The following is a 21,226-nucleotide window of genomic DNA, read 5'->3' as shown; positions in this document are numbered from 1 at the left end:
TAAGGGTCCGTAATGAAGACATCTCCAAAACTGCATTCAGAACTCGTTATGGTCATTATGAATTCCTCGTTATGCCCTTTGGAATGACCAACGCGCCTGCAGTATTCATGGATCTTATGAACCGAGTATGCAAACCCTACCTCGACAAATTTGTGATCGTGTTTATAGACGACATCTTGATCTACTCGAAAAGTCAGGAAGAGCATGAACAGCACCTACGCCTTATCCTCGAACTCCTTCGCAATGAGCAACTGTATGCCAAGTTCTCGAAATGCGACTTCTGGCTTCGAGAAGTCCATTTCCTTGGGCACGTGGTTAACAAGGATGGAATCCACGTCGACCCAGCTAAGATCGACTCTATAAAGAATTGGCCTACCCCTAAGACTCCGACTGAAGTTCGCCAATTCTTGGGATTGGCAGGTTACTACCGCAGATTCATTCAGGGATTCTCAAAGATCGCTCAACCCCTCACTACACTCACTCAGAAAGGCGTCACCTACAAGTGGAATGAAGCGCAGGAATCTGCTTTTCAGAAACTTAAGGATAACCTCTGTAGTGCTCCTATTCTCTCGTTACCTGAAGGAACGGACGACTTTGTGGTTTACTGCGATGCGTCTATTCATGGGCTCGGTTGCGTGTTAATGCAACGCGAGAAAGTTATTGCTTACGCCTCTCGACAACTTAAGACACATGAAAGGAACTACACAACACACGACTTGGAACTGGGAGCAGTGATATTTGCGCTTAAGATATGGAGACATTACCTGTACGGTACCAAGTGCACCATTTACACCGATCACAGGAGTCTCGAGCATATTTTCAAGCAAAAGGAATTAAACATGCGACAACGCCGATGGGTCGAACTTCTGAATGATTATGAATGCGCCATCAAGTATCATCCAGGCAAGGCCAATGTTGTGGCAGACGCCCTCAGCCGAAAAGACACTATACCAAAGCGCGTACGAGCATTACAACTTACCATCCAGTCTAGTCTCCCTACCCAGATTCGAAATGCTCAGATTGAAGCTCTGAAACCGGAAAACATCAGGGCTGAGTCCCTGCGAGGATCGAGGCAGCAGCTAGAACAGAAAGAAGACGGCGCCTACTATGTGGCAGGGCGCATTTGGGTCCCACTATACGGAGATCTACGAGAGCTTGTGATGGACGAAGCCCATAAGTCCCGTTATTCAGTACATCCTGGTGCAGATAAGATGTACCACGACTTAAGGACCACTTACTGGTGGCCTGGCATGAAAGCCCACATAGCAGCCTACGTTGGCAAATGTTTGACCTGCGCAAGAGTCAAGATCGAGTATCAGAAACCAGCAGGCCTACTACAGCAACCCGAAATCCCGAAATGGAAATGGGAACAGATTTCCATGGATTTTGTCACAGGGCTACCTAGATCCCAACGCGGGAATGACACTATTTGGGTGATAGTAGATCGATTGACTAAGTCTGCACACTTTCTGGCCATTAAGGAAACAGACAAGTTTTCTACCTTAGCAGAAATCTATTTGAAGGAAGTAGTCTCCAGGCACGGGGTGCCAACTTCTATTATTTCCGACCGAGACGCTCGTTTTACTTCCGAGTTGTGGCAAGCTATGCACAAATCCTTTGGCTCACATTTGGACATGAGCACCGCTTATCACCCGCAAACGGATGGGCAGTCTGAACGCACCATCCAAACTAGGGGCGTGAATTTTCGACACGACACGAAAACCCGACACGAACCTAACACGACTTTTTTGGGTTTGGGTTTACCCTAAACGGGTTCGGGTCAGTTTCAGGTTGAACCCGCGAACCCGATTAGCTAAACAGGTCAGGTTCGGGTCAAACCCGTCGGGTTTTCGGGTTAACCCGTTTATTATATATATGTAAAAGTGTAGGGTTGGTTCTGCCAATATAAATAGTTGAGGGTTTGTTTTTAATTAAAAATTTATTGTATACACAGCACACGCATATATTGATTGGTCATTTAGGGCGGTGGGCGGCCATAGATTTGCTTCGTTCCAAGACTGTAGTTCCAAGATCGAAGATTCGAAGATGAAACGATCCGTCAGCCGCCAATCGCTGTTCTTAAATCGTTTAAACCCTTCACCAGAAGTCCAATACATATTGATACTGCTGTTTCTGCTTTGTCTGGCACTTCGCGAAATCGAATACAGAAAGTTATAATCGTTGAGGTCCGATTTGAGTTCCCAATCCAGGTTATAATCTTATAATCTCTATCTTTTCCGATTAATCGGAGTTTTATCTATTGATTATTTGATTCTATTCCAATCGATCACGTCTGATATATGCTTTTTTTGATTCTATTCCAATCGATAGGATTCCAATCAATCAGAGTTTTATCTGTTTGATTATTTGATTCTATTCCAATCGATAGGATTCCAATCGAGTTCACTGCACTTACAGTCAATTTAAGCCCTATCTGTTTATGGCAGAGTTCTCTCAGGTCTGACCGTCTGATATATGCTTTTTTTTTTGTTGCAGCCTGCAGGTTATAATCTTCGACAATGAAGAAAAACTCAAAAAAGCAAGGTATATATAAACATTTGTTTAGTTTCAGTTGTAATGTTGCTTATTTTTAGTTCAAGATATTAGATATGGGATATAATTATACTGATATGGTTTGTTTCGGATACACTTTTTGTAGATTCGGTGATTGATAATCGTAACAATGAACCAGTTATTGTCAACGATGATGATGATGAAGATACTGAATCTTTGAATTCTAATGTTGCATCCAAAGTTAGGGGGAAAAAGAGAAAGTTGATTTCAAAGGTATGGAACTATTTTGAAATCTTAGATACAAAACCGGGAGAGGAGTTAATGTGTAAATGCAAAAAGTGTGGAAACAAGTATAGTGCTGATAGCAAGAATGGCACGGGCAATCTAAATCGACACATACAAAGCTGTGTGAAAATTACAACTAAAGACATTGGTCAGTTTCTTCTATCCTCTAATCAAGGTTCGCTTCTTTCTAGAAATCCTCAATTTAGTCAAGAAAAGTTTAGAGAGTTGCTAGTTCAGGCTCTTATTAGACATGATTTACCGTTTAGTTTTGTGGAATACGAAGGAATTAGAGATCTGTTAAAGTATTTGGAACCGAAGGTTAGTTTTTTTAGTAGGCACACTGCTAGAACAGATGTAAAGAAAATGCATGCTTCATTAGTTAGTAAGGTTCGAAACGAATTAAGTGCATGTCCTGGTCGAATCTGTTTGACGTCCGATTGTTGGAGTTCTATAGTTACTGATGGTTATATAAGTTTGACAGCACATTTCATTGATAGTGAGTGGGTTTTGCATAAAAAAATTCTCAACTTTTCATATATGCCTCCACCTCACAATGGAGTCTCTTTAGCTGAAAAAATCCATACTTTGGTTGCTTATTGGGGTATCGATAAGAAATTGTTATCTCTCACACTAGACAATGCATCTGCGAATGATAGTTGTGTTAATATTCTTCGCTCTCAGTTAAAGTTGAAAGATGCATTAGTGTATGATGGTTCTTTGTTTCACATAAGGTGTTGTGCACATATACTGAATCTAATTGTGCAAGAGGGTTTAAAAAAGATTGATGTATCAGTGGACAAAGTAAGAGAGTGTGTCAAATATATAAAGGGTTCACAGATAAGAAAAGATAGTTTTAGAAAATTTATTGAGCAGATTTCTCTTGATGATAAAAAAGGTTTACTTCAAGATGTTCCTACAAGATGGAACTCAACGTATAAAATGCTTTCAAGTGCTTTGTACTATCAACTTTCTTTCTGACAACTGGAACTAAGTGATTCAAACTTCAAATGTTGTCCATCTTTAGAGGAGTGGAAAAGAATCGAAACTATATGTTGCTTTCTTGAAATCTTCGACAATGCAACTAAAGCCTTTTCAGGATCGTATTATACTACATCCAATCTGTATTTTCCTCATGTGTTTCGCATTCAGCTAAAGTTGGTTGAAGCCTGTAAAAGTTCTGATACTTTTATGAAACAAATAGCTGAACAAATGTTTGTTAAGTTTAACAAATATTGGGCTGAATTTAATCTTGTATTAGCTGTGGCTGTGATATTTGATCCTCGATATAAATTGCACATGTTAGAGTTAGCATATAATAGACTGTATGGTGAAGAATCCGTTGAGTTCAAAAAGGTAAAAAGCACACTTTTTGGCATTTATGATGAGTATTTAGAAAAAGAACATGGGTCAGCAGCTACTGTTGCTTCTGATGTGGATAAGTCTAAGAATGCAACAAGAGTCAACCAACAATCAATGGATGTTTGGAAGGTACACACCATTTCTTTGTTTTGCTTATGTCTAACTTTCCTTGCATAGTGTTTGATTGTTATTTATAATTTTGTAGGAGTTTGAAACATTTGATAATATTCATACAACTTCGAAAAAGAGTGAACTTGAGATGTATTTAGATGAACAAAGAATTGATTTATCTCAAAATGTCCAAGTTCTTGATTTTTGGAAAGCACATGCATATCGTTATCCAAATTTGTGTAGAATGGCAAGAGATGTTTTATCTATTCCAGTATCAACTGTTGCTTCTGAAGCTTCTTTTAGCATTGGTGGAAGAATTCTAGATCAATATCGTAGCACATTAACCCCACAAATTGTTGAGTCACTGATATGTAGTCGGGATTGGCTTTTTGGAGATTCAGGTAATGGTTATTTCTTTTTTTATCTCGTTGTACTATATTGTTCAATGTTGAATATTAGTGCATTTTTTTTGTTACAGGTTTGCAAACAAAAGAAAAGGAAGCAATGGATGCTATTATTGAAGATGTTATTTCTCAACACAATGGTGGTGAAGATGCAATGGATGATGAAGATTGAAAGCCAGCACATGTTATATTTTGTTGAAGCAACTTTATTTGTTTTTTTAAATTTTATCATCTTTTTGGTACTTTTAAGTATTTTGGAGAATGTATTTTGTGGTAATTTATAACTTTTGACATCCTATGATTTGTTGGTTCAAAAGAACTTATTGAAGGATGTATTTTGTGATAAGTATTAATTTATGATGTTGGATTTTGTTTTAACTATGGTTATCAAATTTTAGAGCAAAAAATTAAATTTTCGGGTCAAGTGGGTCGTGTTCGGGTTAACACGTGAAAAATCGAGTCGTGTTCGGGTTCGTATGTCTAGCAGATTTTTCGGGTTCGGGTCGTGTTCGGGTTCATGTATTTTTTTCGGGTTCGGGTCGGGTTGAACCACCAACCCGCGAACCCGACCTGTTAAGCACCCCTAATCCAAACCCTGGAAGACATGCTTAGAGCATGTGTGATCGATTTTGGCAAGAACTGGGAGAAGCATCTACCGTTGGTGGAATTCTCCTACAACAACAGCTACCACACTAGCATTCAGGCGGCACCTTTTGAGGCATTGTACGGTCGTAAATGCCGATCACCTCTTTGCTGGGCGGAAATAGGTGACAGTCAGCTCACAGGCCCAGAACTAGTGGTAGACACAACAGAAAAGATTTCCCAGATCAGGCAACGCATGGCGGCAGCTCGTGACCGTCAGAAAGGCTACGCTGACAAGCGTAGAAAACCGTTAGAATTCCAGGTTGGGGACCGGGTTCTACTTAAGGTCTCACCCTGGAAGGGTGTGGTCCGTTTCGGTAAACGGGGCAAGCTGAATCCACGGTATGTTGGACCATTCGAAATTACCGAGAAAATCGGTAAGGTTGCTTATAGATTGAACCTGCCTGCAGAGCTGAGTGCAGTGCACAACGTTTTTCACGTATCTAACCTGAAGAAGTGTTTGTCGGATGAAACACTTGTGATTCCTTTTAAGGAACTGACGATTGATGAACAGCTACACTTTACTGAGGAACCGATTGAGATCATGGATCGAGAGATCAAAACCCTCAAACGTAGCCAGATACCCCTTGTACGAGTTCGTTGGAACTCGCGACGCGGCCCAGAGTTTACCTGGGAGCGGGAGGACCAGATGAAGTCCAAGTATCCCCAGTTATTCCCAAACGAAAACCCCAGCACTGAAGCTACAACCGAATTTCGGGACGAAATTCCAAACTAACGGGGGGATGATGTGACACCCCGTTAAAACACGCTAGCTTGGCAGTGGCTGCTTCAACTTTCGGGACGAAAGTTCTTAAAACTTGGGGATAATGTGACACTCGAGGTTTTTTCCGAACGATCACCTTGTAATATTTTGTGTGTATATAAATATTATTAAATGGAAACGTGATTTTTGCATGACACGTGATGTATGTATGTATTATATGTATATATAAGAGTCGAGACCACGACCCGAGACCATGACTCGCAACCGGGCGGTTGCGAGTGGGCCACTCGGTCTCGAGTGGGCCTTTGGGCCGTAACCGGTTTGGGTCGAAACCCCAAGCCCAACCCGAAACCCCCTTAGTCTTGTTGACACTTGGTATATAATCCCCCACTTTCCTTCATTTCCTTCATTTTTGCACAACACACCAACACACTTCTCCTATTTTCCTCTCAACTAGAAACCCTCAACAACACACCCCAATCCCTTCCTATTTTCGGTTCAAGCAAGGATCCCGGACAAGAAACTCGGTCAAGACTATCACTCGGACATTCCATCTTCTCGGTTCTTTTCCTTGTTTACGGCTCCTTCTTCTCTACCCGGTTAGTGTCCTAGTTTGTGTATAGATTTATGTGTAATGGATGCCTTGTATTCTTGCTTGAATGATATGTATAAGAACTAGAAAATGTTTGGTTAGTAGTTTATGCATGATTATTAGGTTGTTTTGTAAAAGTTTGTGAATATATGATAACATGTTTAAAATGACTTGATAATGGTAGTTTACAAGTGTTCATAGCCAACTACACTATGCTTTAAAGTTTCTTGCAAAATGATGTTGATAAACATAAGATTTCGGCTATAAAGTGTATGTTTCTTTGTTCTTGCATGATGATCTTGTTGATATATGTAAGTTGTGGTTCATAAAAATGTATGGTTATGTTGAATATAAAAACCCTAGAAATTATGAACATAAGATGAACTAGTTGAAGATGGTTTGAAGATTTAAAAAGGCAAAGTTTGATCTATCTTTACCAGCATTCAGATTAGGAAAAAGTGTTAGTGAAACCTTATTGGTAGTTTCCTAATCTGGGCCTGATTTTATGTGTACAATTTGGACTGTCATACCTGCATCATCACGTGTGTATGAAAGTGACAGATTACGACTCGCAACCACAGCATTCCGACTCGAAACCACACCGTTGCGACTCGCAACCAAAGCATGACAAGTCGAAACCACGTGATTACGACTCGAGACTACGACGGTTGCGACTCGCAACCAACACGTGACAACTCGAGACCACGGTTGCGACTCGCAACCATAACGTGACAAGCCGCAACCACCTGGTTGCGACTCGAGACCAGCTGGTTGCGACTGGGCTGTCCACTTTGGTTATTGGGCCATTATGTGTTATGGGCTATCTGTTGACTGGGTTATGTGTTACTGTTGACTGCTTAATTGTTTAGGCCGGCCCAATAACCCCATGACTGTTTACTTGTATGCATGATACGTGCCCGTATGTGTTTTACGTGAATGCTTGTACACCGAACCTGACCTATACCGGTAACCATGTTAGGACGTGGTGACCAACGTGATTGACAAGTAACCTAAACTTACCGAGCAACCCAAGGTGAGTTCACAACTTAAAAGCATGCGTCCCGGTGGTTTGGGACACGAGACTAACAACCCTATCCCCTGGTAAAAGGGGATACCATTTACATACCTTCCCTAGTTATTGGGAACAAAACTTACTTTTCCTTCCCGGGTATTGGGAAACCTTTTGGTTAATTACTGTTTATACGGATTGCAACTAACGGCACTAAACGAAACTCTATCACTCAAGTCCCTACTACAAATACCGATTAGTCGTCGGGTTCAGGCGAGCGGGTTATTAGTTGATAGCGCTATTTAGGTGTTTACCAGCCTCACACCGTGCCCTGGTTTGGGACGGTCGTGAACTAATGTACTCAGAAATCCGTCAATGATGATAGAACATTGACATCGGGGCATCCTGCGGATACGCAACGGTTACCTAGTGTTCGGTATTGGAAAAACAGTTTAGTCGCTAACTTTTGGGGTAGCTCCCCAGGGCATGTATAAACGGATAAATTAACCGGTGAAACAAAGTTTTTGGTAATTAAAACTGGACAACTAGTGAACTCACTCAGCATTATTGTTGACCCCTTACTGCATGTTTTGCAGGTAACCAGTGACGAAGGAGCTTGCAGCTTGGGGACGTGTAGTGTCTGTTCACCCTTGTGTTGGGTGTTACCTTATTTTGAATCATGAACTTTGTTTTAAACTACCTTACTTATGCTTCCGCTACTTATTACTGTTTTGAACTTGAAACTTTAAACTCTGAACTTAATATTTGCTAAGCTTATGAATAGTAAGTATTACTTTTGTTATCAACTTAAGTATTCAGTATAATTGGTGGCTGGATCCTGGTCAGTCACGCCCCCGAAGCGGGTGTTATCCGCAGGTGAATTTTGGGGGTGTGACAGTAACGCAGTTGGTGTAACCCCAAAAGAGGTGGCACATAAAACACCATAAGTGGTTGCATAAAAGAACCCCAGAAGTGGTTGCATACTAAACCTTAAAGAAGGTTGTTGTCAAAACCCCAAAAGAGGCTAATGGAGTTCTAAAAGAAACTCTAGTACCAAACAAATATGAGATCGCGATGAATTATGTACAAAATAAGTACAATATGGAACCGTAATGAAACACGTGTAAAATGATATATTTGAATATGCTATAGCAATAGATGTAATCGACGAAAAAGATTACGTATATGGAAACTGTGCAAGAGTGTACGCACATAAATAGCCAAAATGGCTAGATGACTTAAATGTCAATTAAATTCGCTCGATAAACTAAACGTTTTCGAACCAGCAGTTCGAACACCCATAGACGTCAAACCAGTAGGTTATAAATGGGTGTCTTTAAATAAAAGGAAACGTAAATAATGAGTTTTTGCGATGTAAGGCACGCGTTTTAACATAAAGATTTTTCCCAAATCCCAGCAGTTGATTACGAGGAAACGTATACCCCTGTAGTGGATGCGATAATCTTTAGATGTTTAAGCGGCCTCGCAATCTCAGAATGACTTCAGATAAAACAACTTATGGATGTCATCACCGTATACATGTATGAGATAATTGCAAGACATCTGTATGAAAACCCCCTGAAGGACTAAAAAATGCTCAAAGTATTATGAAACAATAACCCCATATATGAATCTTAAAGGAAACTACTCGTATGTGGTACAGTCGACTATACTCTGAAAAGAGAGGTATAATTTTGATAAAATGAGCTACATCTATTTAACAAGATTTCACTCTATAGTGATAATGTAAACATCACCGAGAGAGAACTCTCAAACTAAAGAGGAAAATTTTGAATGACCTTTACAAAGTGTAGTTATTCTCGACCTGTAGTTCGAGTATATATGTACTTTTTTTGCTCATCAATCTGACTACATCTAGAAGATGTTATATAGAAAAAGCTCATTCGTTGAGTACATGAACAATTGTCTGATCGCTTGACATAGAAAAAAAATATTCTTATCAACCCCAAGAAAGGGATGTTGAACTACTTAGTCAAGAAGTACCATACTTAATTGCAATCAGAGCATTGACATATCTTGCAAACAAGACGACATCTGATATTACGTTCTTACTAGATGTATTGGTAAGATTACAGTTCTAATCTCAAATGTTGCACTCTTTTTCCCTTCACTAAGTTTTTCCCATTGGGTTTTCTTGGTAAGGTTTTTAATGAGGCAACATATCTGATCCAAAAGTATCAGGGGGAGAAAATACGCGCTGCACTATTTTTTCCTTAGCTATGGTTTTATCCCACTGGGTTTTCCTAGCAAGGTTTTTAACAAGACAGCATCACCTAGCGTATTAAAAGAATAGTAAACTATTATATTTTATCATGTGGATAGTTAAGGAGGAGTGTTATGAATGCACCATAATGTGGTGACTCTCCACATATGTAACCACCATCTATTGATTACCTTATATGTAACCACCATCTATTGATTACATTTGTATTAATGTTCAACCTCTATAAATAGAGGTTTTATGTAATTGGTATTACACAACTCAATGAATAAGAATTCACATTCTCCATATTCTCTTTTTCTACTTGATCTCTATAGTCTTGTTCTCATGTTGCTAATAGACCGTTGTTTTACAACATTTTCATTATTTTTTTAGTGTTATTGTTTTATAGCTGTAAACAATAAGATGGAGTACAGTGACTCAAAAAAGGAAGGTGAAATCATATAAAATTTTATTTGGATAGCTAAAAAATATCACTTTTCATTTTGTTTCACTCTTTTATGTAATAAGTCATTTCATTGATAAAAATTATATATAAATTTATGATTTACTATTTTTTTGATACTCAACCCGGATACACGAGTTTGTAAACTAGTAAAATATTAGTATCCTTTGCTAAATCACATATTTTTATATGATACATGCACTACATTTTAAGTGATATTTAACAAGTCGTAATAATTCATTCTTAATTAAACATTTAATGTCACATTTAAGTAGTCTAGTGGCTCAAACTTTATCAAAGATATGTGACTCGTATCTTTTACAAAAGCAATTTCACTTGTATTTTTGTCACATCAATTTATGAATTTTACACTTTGAATAAAATACAAAAAATGGAAATATTGCTATCAACATAGAACCCAATTGTGCCAATAGGAAAGAAGCAATCTCACCTTATCCACACTCCCACCACAAACCATTTTCACATAGATCATTCACACCCACAAATCCCTATATATTTTGTATATAAAATTTCTATCACATAAAAAAAATTCCTATCACAATTTCACACATCACCAAAAATGGCCACCATGAACTCAAGTGTATTGGCATGCAACTATGCAGTCTCCGGTGGTCTTGCTTCACCAGAATTCACCTCAAAGCCCTCCTCAGTTAGCTACAAGTTGCCGGTCATCAAGGCCAAGCAGACCGTGAAATCTGAATCCAACGAGCAGTCGCAGCAGGGCCGAAGAGCGGCTCTGCTGTGCCTTGGGGCGGCGCTTTTCGCGACCGCCACCTCCTCCGCTAATGCCGGAGTCATTGATGACTATCTTGAGAAGTCCAAAGCTAACAAGGTTAGATTTGTTTGTTTGTTCAACATGTTTTGTATATATGTTTTAGATTAGATGAATAACTTTAGAATCTAGATCATATGTTGGGTTTGTTCGGTTATGAGGTAAAACCGAACCTATAGCGCCAATATTTTTATTTTTAGAGTTTTATAATCAGTTTCGGTTATAAATGGACTGGTTAATTCGGTTACTAATGGCTTTGGACATATGTAGATTCAATTTAATTTTAATTATGTATAGTGGCGAAGCTTGAGATTTCCGACCGGGGGTCGAAAACGTATATACCCAAAAATTCCTATAAAACCGGGGTAAAAAACGTATATACCCATAAATTTCTATACAAAAACTACGTACTCTCCACAACTGAGCGAAAAGTTCGGGGTCGGCCGCCCCTCCCTCCCCCACTAAGCTACGCCAATGATTATGTAACATGATTAAAATAAAATAGAAAATTTTATTTTTGTTTTTTCAATTATTTTTTTAGTTTTAATTATTTAACTGTTCTCGTTTAAACGCTTATCAACTTTGTTTTATGTATTAATTTTCAGGAACTAAATGACAAAAAGAGGCTGGCTACAAGTGGAGCAAATTTTGCAAGAGCATACACGGTTCAATTTGGAACATGCACATTCCCCTACAATTTCACTGGCTGCCAAGATCTTGCTAAGACAAAGGTTTGTAGCAAGCAAACCTAAATCCTTATTCTTTTTAACTTGGAATTGTTGATTTAATTATTAACTTTATTGTGTTAATGGTATAATGCAGAAAGTGCCATTCATATCAGATGATCTAGAGTTGGAGTGCAAAGGAAAGGACAAATTCAAGTGTGGTTCAAATGTTTTCTGGAAATGGTGATGCATGTAGTCAGTCATTTGAGTCTTTTATGTAAACCATCTTTGTAATCATGTGTGGAAAACTTAACTATTTCCTATGTTTATATCACATTCTCCTATTCTTTTGACTTAGAATCTTTTTTTTTTTTTTTGAACGGAAAGGAACGACGTGCCAACCAACTTGACACCAGGCGCTGAGGCCAAGGTCGACTACTCGACCGCCGCCAGCCCCTTGGCTCTCCCAGATGCGCGGAAACCCGACCTCTACCCGCCCGAAGGCGATGTTAGTGCCATCTCATTGATGTATCCAACTAACCAATGACGTTCACGAGGATAACATATAATACCATCTGAACAAGACTAACCCGTATTATAGAATAAGACATTATAATATCTTGACAAATCCACACCTCCCAAAAGGGGGAACGATGCATACCAACTAGAGTGGTTTCTTAAAGACTACCTAAAATGTTTGTCCGACTAAGTCCCAATGATGTCAATCGTGTCAGGTTGGCAGTTTGACGAGTTACGGATTGAATTGTTCAAACTAAACACAAATCAACCCGCAAGTCGAACCATATTTTTGTGTCAAAAATATCAACACAAAACTTAATCATTTTTGTGATGTTTTCAAAATAATCGGGTTGATGGGCTGTAAAAAAGGTTTAACGTTTCATAAATAGGTTAGTAGACCGACCTATTTAATTAAACTGTAAAATAAATAAACACAGTCATAACCTTTTTATTAAATGTGCTAGATATAATAACCTAAAACATACTTTCTTGATGTTATAAAAATTGTCACCCCCAAAGTGAACAATCCAATGAGTTAAATATTAGACCAAAATAAAAACGATCACTGAACCACTAAAAAATCACAAAATAAAAATGATCACTAAACTACTAAAAAATCACATATCTCAATAAGAAGATTAATCAACAACACTTTCAAACTTGTACAATTACATCAATTATAATTAGTTATTTTGAGAGAAATATTAAAATACATATTCGGTAATTATATTATAATTAGTCATTAAATAAAAACAAAAATAAAAATACCATAATGTTAGAAAACTAGTTCTTTGCAAAGAAATACATTTGTCCAAACCTGATTAGGTCTTCTAACAAGTACATGTCCCCCTCTATAGTTCTCATTCTATCAAATTCTTCTGCTTCAATATAAACATGAAAAGGATTCAACTATTCTTTTGCTTATTAGCTAATTAGAGCGCCCGCTCAGCATCATATCAACACTTTATATCCGATATAATTCAAAATGGAAACTATAATACAACCTTCGAAAAAGAGTTACTCGTATATCCGTTTCCTCTTCAAGATGGTTGGCAGTATAGAGACGAACCCAATGAGGAAAAGCACGGATAATGTCTTGAAACCATATAGATCCTTGACCGAATTCAGATCCCCAAGAGCGAGCCCAGCCTGAAAATGGAAAAGGTTGACTCGTAAGAAAATTTACAAGTCAAACTTCAATACATGCCAACATTATTGGGTATTCATGAAACCTTCCTTGTAATTAAGGGTGCAAAAATGACTGAACCAAAGGGTTACTATCATGCTATAAAATGATTGAACCTAAGGGTGCAATAGAGGTCGCCAATTTTATTGGAAAATTAGAAATCGGCGGCATATATAGTCTCGAAAATAATACTACAGTGGGATAATACCACAAAAGAAAACCAACATACTTTCTTATTTTTCACAAAAAAAAAGTCCCGCAACCTAATTTTGGTATATTAAAGTCCCTCTCCCTCAATTTGTCAAAAATACACAAAAAAGCAGCTAAACGAATATGTGTATGCGAAAGTCACGAAACTTGTTTAAAGTGCACATACTTTTGATCTTCTTTTAGAAAATAATGACTTGTTAACACTTTTAATTGATCAAAATAAGATGGTATAAACTGTTTTTGCAATATTGTTTAATCAATTTATCAGATATGAACCCTTTTAAGAGTTAACAAGTCATTATTTAAAAAAAAAAAAAACACACGTATGTGCACTTTAGACATGTTCAGGGACTTTGATATATACAAAAATTAGGTTGGTGCCTTTTTCATGTATTTTTAAAGTTGGACATTTCCGTGAAAAAAAAAAAAAGTACTAGTGTTTTTTTATGAGAATGATGAATGCAAGACAACAAATTTGAAAGCATACAGAACATCAATTTGAAACGAAATCACTTACTCTGACAGTAATATACGCAGCTGGAACAAGGCCAACAACTGTAGCCAAAAAGAATATATGATATGGTACATCCACAATTGGTGATGCCAAATTAATAAAAAGATTCGGCAATGTTGGTGTTATCCTCAAAAACAGCATGTAATTCAGCAACTTGTCTCTACGCTTTGCTATCTAGCATTAAAACTGAAAGGTTAGCAAACAGCATAAGTGCAGAGGTGGGCAGGTCAAAATGTTTACTTTTTCGTACTAGACAGGTCGAGTTAACAAGCAACAATCGTGTCCAGAAAGTTTAATTTCTGTAAAAAAGTTGTGTGCTGAATATGATCACAGCAGTGGTTTTTTCAAATTAATCTTATTGTTTCAATTAGGGCTGTAAACAAACCGAACAAACAGTCGAACACAAACAAGGCCTTGTTCGTGTTCGTTCATTAAGGAATGGACATGTTCATGAACGGTTCACGAACGCTTACCGAATGAGATTTATTGTCCGCGCTGGTTCGTTAAGGAAATGAACATGTTCATGAACATAAATAAACACAAACAAACGTTATATATACATTTTAAAATGAAATCTACATTTTTTATGAGAAAGATTACGAAGAATCCACCAGAAATAAATAAGTACTTAACATAACTATCCGAACATAGTTGACATATTTATCATACACATAACTAACACAAATATTAAGAAGATTGTCAAGCTTTAACACAAATTGAAATTAAAATGATCAAATGAGGTATGTTGGTAGAGACGTATAGTATAACAATGGTTTCAAATTTTTAAAACTAAAACAAATAAATAAAATATAATATAACATAATAAAACTTTCAATGAATGAACAAACACAAATGAACATAAACGAACACATTACTGAACGTTCACAAACATAAACAAACGAATGCAGCCTCTGTTCATGCTCGTTTACTTAACTTGTCGAACAAAATTTCTTGTTCGTGTTTCTTCATTTAATAAATAAACAAACATAACCGAACTTCCCGCCAAACGGTTCACGAACTGTTCGCTGAACGTTCGGTTCGTTTATAGCCCTAGTTTCGATAGAATAATTTAAGAGGATTTATGTATCATATATACATGGGCAACTCTCGACTTGTTCAACATGTTGACCCAAGAATAAGTAATGGAAAAAATTGCCTCCTCTATGTAAGTGATGCATATGTGATTCAGTGGAAGTTGTAAGCGTTATTTTTATATATACCTCTGCTTGAAACAATTTTAACTTTGCGGGCCATAGCCAGTAGACAATAGGCCTTCCGATTAGCTTTGAGAGGAAATAGCAAGATGATGCACCAGCAGTGGAATTAAAGACAACCAAGAAGATGCCTTTAATAACACCAAAAAGGGCTCCAGCAAGTAACGACATGAAAATGGTTCCGGGAATCATAAATGTCTGCATGAATATGTATGTGGAACAGTAGCCCAGCATGAACTTTGTTGGGTGAATGCTTGCATACGTTCCAAGCTGTTCTCTGCCAAAAAAAAAAAAAAAAAAAAACATGTTTTTCAATCATTTGCATATTGCTGAAATGTTTAATATGTTTATTGTTTTAAGAGTAAAATGTCATTTTCATCCCTGAGGTTTGGCCAGTTTTACAACTTTCGTCCAAATGTTTGTTTTTCCGCATCTGGATCCAAAAGGTTTGAAATACTATTTCATCCGGCTCGTTAACTCCATCCATTTTTCTCCGTTAAGTCAGAGTTATTTCCGTCTTTTTATTAACTTAAAGGGCAATTCGGTCTTTTTCAGGGGTATTCGGTCTTCTTACATAAAGTGAAAAAGACCAAATTGCCCTTTAAGTTAGCAAATATACGGAAATACCACTGACTTAACGGAGAAAAATTGACGGGGTTAACGAGCCGAATGAAAATGGCAAAATTTCAAACCTTTTGGATCCAGATGCGGATAAACAAACCTTTGGACGAAACTCCCAAAACTGGTCAAACCTCAGGGACAAAAATGGCAATTTACTCTTGTTTTAATGATTCATTGATGACCCCTAAGGTGACTATGAATTTGCAGGGATCTGCATAAATGTAAGAGATGATAGTTGATAAACTAGAAACAAAATACGAATGAGACAAGCGTTCACAAGTTATACTATTACAGAACTAGAACTGTATTACTGTAATAAAAAATAAGTCTACTATCCCTGCACGTCAGAGAGGAGGTGAGCTGACAGCACAGTGCATGTTTGTAAAATGTTGAAAGGATTTCAACGGGTTAGTACCTTTCTCTTACACATATCACATGTGCAGTAATACTACTAGGATGATGATAACTTATTGTTTTTAATTTTTTATAGGTTTATTGTCTATAAAACATTTATTTTATGTATGAATAATGTTGCTATAGCTAATGACTGTATACATATCGTATTTGCAGTGATATTACTATGATGATAAGTGATAACTTATTGCTTCTATAGGTTTATTAGTCTATGTAAGATTTATTTAATATATGAATAGTGTTGGTTGGAGTTGGACATCACTATACCTTTTTACTGCATTATGTATATATACAAAAGCACCTTTATCCCAGATTTTCAATATAAAGAAAACTTGTAATATGTTACTACCCTTGCATTTTTTCTACAGAATATAATATTTTTAGGTTGTAACATACTAACATAAGACAATTTTGGTGTTGGTTGAAGTAACTAACTTGTAATATGTTGTAACATAAGACAATTTTTTCTACATTTAATATATGAATAGTGTTGGTTGAAGTAGATATTCTCTAAAAATCCTTTGGTATGAATGGGAAAAACATGTCTGATACTGCTAATGTTGACAGATCAGACAATTTTGAAACCATTTTACTCAATACTAGACTGATGTTTCAAACATGACAAAATTGTCACTACCTTGGTATTTGGCATGTGATTGGCCCATTCCTAAATATTAAAAGCATGTGCAAGCAACAAAAACAAAAGTAAGACGAGGCAGTATAATTATCCTCAACTTTTCTAAACTGCAACCCTAATTTAGAAATTAACGGATTACTATTGGGAATGACAACACTACAAGATATAGCCTGCTCCGTAAAACTGATGGAGATATACAAAAGATAAGAGGGCCAACTACCTAATCAACCAGACAAAAAAGAAACATAATCATGAGTCATGACAAGAGGTTGCCATTACAGTTGATGAAAAGAACATAGAAAACCATAATGAGAGTTTTGGAATGCACTAACATCTAGTAAAAATCGTGTGTAATGTGTTAAAGCAGAAAGATGAAGAAAACTCCTAGATGCACAAAGATTTGTTAGTCTAAAGTATATTCTTAATCTAGTCTTTAAATGTGGCTTATGATTCAATCAACAATCTAATCAAATTATGCCACAGAACATTGGAATATTGTTCTTGGTGTACAGTCAGATATCTCAAAAGGTCACTGCGCAAAATAGAACCTTGTTGAAAGGGAGCAGAGTCAGAGCATTCACTAAAAGGAACCTTGAAACATAGTCAGATCTTCTACTGCTGATTGAGCAGGTTGTACCATCACATGTGGTCAGTACATTTTAAAAGTTAAAACCGTTGTTCATTTACAACCTGGCCATCAACATGCAAACATCTTAACCAACCTAATAAAATTCATTCACAGCAAGTTAAAGATGAATGGCATCTAATACCTAAACTTCAATTTGCAGAGTACCGCACTACCACCACTGTTACGTTATAATCCTCTGTAATCCAACTAATGTCTGTTATATCAAGTAATCACATCCGTTTCCAGATTATTTCATTGACGCCCAACGACACATCATTACTCTATCGATCTCATAATGAACATGAATAAAACCTAAACTTCAATCATACATTCACATTCAAGATCTGTATCTAATTGTGCTCTTCTGTCCTAACATATTTATACTAATATTTTGTAAAGTAAACGTCACATAACTACCACCACAAAAAACAGTAGTACAAGCATAATTCAAGTTATCAGATCAGCAACAGTTATAATTATAAAACCTAATAATTCAGATCCGTATACGTACTTGAGGATCCGCAGATCGGAAACCGACCGAGGCAGCTTAAGGTTCCCATACTCTGCAGCTGGCATTGTCTGATAAATACAAAACAAACCACTAGCAAACACAAAAAACACAGCGAACGCCACCGCAAACTCCGATCGAGTCAACGGAAACCTCCGCTCAAATTCAACACCTACCGGCTTCTTACTAGTCGGTGAATCCTCCGCCATCTCCACATCTCTGTCGTGATCCGCCACCTGAATCCTCGGTGCCGCCATCACGATCCACCACAACCACAACACAACAGATCCAAACCGAATTACACAATAAACACACCAAATTTGATGATAAACACAGCGAATTGTAACCAGAACACTCAATCTTCATTGTAAGATGATGATAATGATGATGTTGATGCCATTAAAGGTGAAAATAGGATTGACTTGGATTGGATTCGATTGATTTGGATGAATTAGGGTGTTACATTGATTTGAGGAACCCTAGATTGGTGAAAAGTGGAATTGATTTGGACTAAATTGATTTGGTGAATTGGATTTTGGATATGGAATCAACTAGCGAAACCCTAGGAGAAAGGGGGATTTGGGGATTTGAATCTAGGGCTTGTAAAATGTGTATGATATAGTGAAACGTTCAAATATTGTGATTTGTGATTCTCCGGATCTGAGATTTAGGAGGATAATTTTGTATGTAACGTGTGAAGAGAATTTTAGCATGTTGTTGGTTAATTTAAACGTGAGGGTTTATTCCTCGTGGCTAGGAAACTTAGACGTAAGGTTGTGGAGTTAGACGTGTTGTTATAATGGGTTTAGATGCGTCGTTGTAATATTAGAGTATTAGACGTCATTGTAGTGTTAGACGTGTTGTTAGGGCACTAGGTACCATCGTGGTGCCCGTGACAATGTGATCACATCATTGCAAAGGGTGTGATCACGGTCTGTGGTGGCCCTCATAGATGTGGATTGTGTGGTAGAACTGTAAAGAATGAGGTGTCAGGTTGTGTTTGGGTGTATTGGGTACCCCTTGCCTTCTTATAATTGGTTTAGACGGCTATTATTCATACGGTTGTAACTTGTAACTGTTTTAAACACACTATTTTATTATTGTAGTGTATGTTATTTCTTAAAAGATATATTTTTATTACACTTGAATTGAAAAACAAAACTTTTCACAAATAAAGTATATAAGAGCTATTTAAGTTTAAAATGATTGGTTAAACTTTATTAACACGACAGTAAAGAAGTTTGGTGCCATTTTTCTTTCGATCATTTTTTAATTTCTATTCTTCTTTATTTTAATATTGATTTAGTCTTAACCCTTTAAACATTGTGATCAAAAGCTTATATCACTTTGTATGATTCGCAATTCACTTTGTATGATTCGCAATTCACTTTGTATTTAATCAGGATTATATATACACGTATATGTGTGCATGCGAAAAGAATAGTAAAAATGTTAAAATCATTTTTATATATTCTTTTATGTCTTGATATTGATTTAGTCTTAACCCTTGAAACATTGGGATTAAAGGCTGATATCACTTTGTATGATTTGCAATTCACTTTAGAATTATATACACACACATATGTGTGCATGTGAAAATAATACTAAAAATGTTGTTAAAAATCCCTAAAAATGATTTGGAACATGATTTTATATCAATTAAACGTCTTCCTAACGGGACTAACATGATGTTTCTTGCTTCAGCTCTTGATTTACATTTGATTATGTTTCGTCTTCAATTGTGTGGTACAATAAAAAGGAAATGATGGAAATTGATGTGGTATTGTGGTTTAGCTAGAGGTTAAAAGAAATTAAAATATAAGGGATACTTAATTGGTTGAAACAAGGTGGCTCTCACATAATAAGTTTATTGCGCTCACCGTTGTAGTAGCGGATGTGATGAGGCGTCCCCTTTAACTAGGGTGGGGTGGTGTTGAGTGCTTTTACATGATGATGCGAAAGCGGGCATTGCCACGCTTCGCGTAGCCTTATAACAGTGTTAGATACATCGTTATAATATTCAACGTACCATTCTAACTACTTTAAACATATCATTGTAATTATAGTATATAATCCTTTTCTATAAAAAATGCCATTAAACATATATAAATACATGTGTATGTTACACTCAAATTAAAATATAAATTTTAAAATTTTAAATAATTGACGACACTTGATTTAAACAAAACATTATATAAAGAGGTATCACGTAGCCTTATAACATGTTAGATACATCGTTATAACATGTGACAACCCTCGTAATTCCATGTATTCCGTACATTTTATTAATGATAATTAATGTGCTTGACGACTGTGTGGAATTACTTAACTGCTTTCTGATATCTGCGTTATACTTACATGTGCATGTTAACATACTAGTAGTATACAGAAAAGTTACTAAAAAGTCATGTGTGCTTTCCTGAGTATTGAAAAGTAAAAACGTTACAAAAAATATATACGTAGGACACGTTACGGATTAATTAAGCACTTTAACGGAACGGTGTTTAACCGGACAACCGGACATTACCCGGGACACTGAAATTTTACCACACACATTATTTTATTATTTCTGGCTAGTTATGGTCCCCGAACACCCTAACACCCCTTATATTATATAACACACTTTATTACACTAACTACACACTTGGTTCCTAACTGTAGGATCGTGTATCGACCCGAACGAGTCGTTCAGAGGAGTTTTCGTCAATTACAGGGTCGGAAAACAAGTAATCAACGTAGAAACAGCTAGCAAATCACTTTAAACACCTTTCTGTATTGATTTATAACAGTTTACATCCAAATCTCGATCCGGCAGCACTTTGGTACGAGTTACAAGGTCTGGTCACTCTGGTTCGCTCAAATGACCACTATATATAGGCCATGAAGATCCGCTCCAATGGACATGACCGAATAAGCGAACCTCCATTGGTCACAAAAGCGGACCTATCTGATTGACATAAAAGCGGATCTCTAACGATGTCCTTATAAGC

At 36.9% G+C, this 21,226-nt stretch overlaps 3 protein-coding genes across 4 annotated transcripts; 2 read left to right on the top strand and 1 right to left on the bottom strand.

Moving 5' to 3' along the window:
• The first annotated feature begins 2,519 nt into the window (after positions 1-2,519).
• LOC118491499 lies at positions 2,520-5,051 on the top strand. Its single transcript, XM_035989325.1, has 5 exons — positions 2,520-2,544; positions 2,660-2,974; positions 4,193-4,287; positions 4,364-4,670; positions 4,748-5,051. The coding sequence occupies exons 1-5, from the start codon at positions 2,520-2,522 to the stop codon at positions 4,843-4,845; spliced, it is 840 nt and encodes a 279-aa protein (XP_035845218.1). The 3' UTR covers positions 4,846-5,051.
• A 5,695-nt stretch (positions 5,052-10,746) lies between these two features.
• Positions 10,747-12,138, top strand: LOC110936478 (photosystem I reaction center subunit N, chloroplastic). The gene is made up of 3 exons (XM_022178874.2): positions 10,747-11,180; positions 11,726-11,851; positions 11,943-12,138. The coding sequence occupies exons 1-3, from the start codon at positions 10,908-10,910 to the stop codon at positions 12,030-12,032; spliced, it is 489 nt and encodes a 162-aa protein (XP_022034566.1). The 5' UTR covers positions 10,747-10,907; the 3' UTR covers positions 12,033-12,138.
• An 870-nt stretch (positions 12,139-13,008) lies between these two features.
• LOC110936477 (uncharacterized membrane protein At4g09580) lies at positions 13,009-18,892 on the bottom strand. Of its 2 annotated transcripts, XM_022178873.2 has the most exons (5): positions 18,240-18,892; positions 15,435-15,705; positions 14,218-14,388; positions 13,309-13,453; positions 13,023-13,182 (listed from the first exon to the last, which is right to left on the bottom strand). In XM_022178873.2, the coding sequence occupies exons 1-4, from the start codon at positions 18,491-18,493 to the stop codon at positions 13,322-13,324; spliced, it is 828 nt and encodes a 275-aa protein (XP_022034565.1). In that variant the 5' UTR covers positions 18,494-18,892; the 3' UTR covers positions 13,023-13,182; positions 13,309-13,321. The 2 variants fall into 2 exon arrangements, with proteins under 2 accessions (XP_022034564.1, XP_022034565.1); XM_022178872.2 differs by having other exon boundaries at positions 13,009-13,453.
• Positions 18,893-21,226: the final 2,334 nt, after the last annotated feature.

The sequence above is a fragment of the Helianthus annuus genome, chromosome 4 (assembly GCF_002127325.2).
Source record: "Helianthus annuus cultivar XRQ/B chromosome 4, HanXRQr2.0-SUNRISE, whole genome shotgun sequence".
Classification (NCBI taxonomy): Eukaryota; Viridiplantae; Streptophyta; class Magnoliopsida; order Asterales; family Asteraceae; genus Helianthus; species Helianthus annuus.
This window is presented reverse-complemented; position numbering and strand designations above follow the sequence as displayed.

Bases quoted from the DNA above. Each gene is read 5' to 3' on its own strand.
- LOC118491499 (XM_035989325.1), top strand. From the start codon at position 2,520: ATGAAGAAAAACTCAAAAAAGCAAG. The intron at 4,288-4,363 runs GTACACACCATT...ATAATTTTGTAG, and splicing joins AATCAATGGATGTTTGGAAG to GAGTTTGAAACATTTGATAA. The intron at 4,671-4,747 runs GTAATGGTTATT...TTTTTGTTACAG, and splicing joins TTGGCTTTTTGGAGATTCAG to GTTTGCAAACAAAAGAAAAG.
- LOC110936478 (XM_022178874.2), top strand. From the start codon at position 10,908: ATGGCCACCATGAACTCAAGTGTATTGGCATGCAACTATGCAGTCTCC. The intron at 11,181-11,725 runs GTTAGATTTGTT...ATTAATTTTCAG, and splicing joins AGAAGTCCAAAGCTAACAAG to GAACTAAATGACAAAAAGAG. The intron at 11,852-11,942 runs GTTTGTAGCAAG...GGTATAATGCAG, and splicing joins AAGATCTTGCTAAGACAAAG to AAAGTGCCATTCATATCAGA.
- LOC110936477 (XM_022178872.2), bottom strand. From the start codon at position 18,493: ATGGCGGCACCGAGGATTCAGGTGGCGGATCACGACAGAGATGTGGAG. The intron at 14,389-15,434 runs GTATATATAAAA...TTTTAATGCTAG, and splicing joins TAAAATTGTTTCAAGCAGAG to ATAGCAAAGCGTAGAGACAA. The intron at 13,454-14,217 runs GTAAGTGATTTC...TTCCATTTTCAG, and splicing joins CTGCGTATATTACTGTCAGA to GCTGGGCTCGCTCTTGGGGA.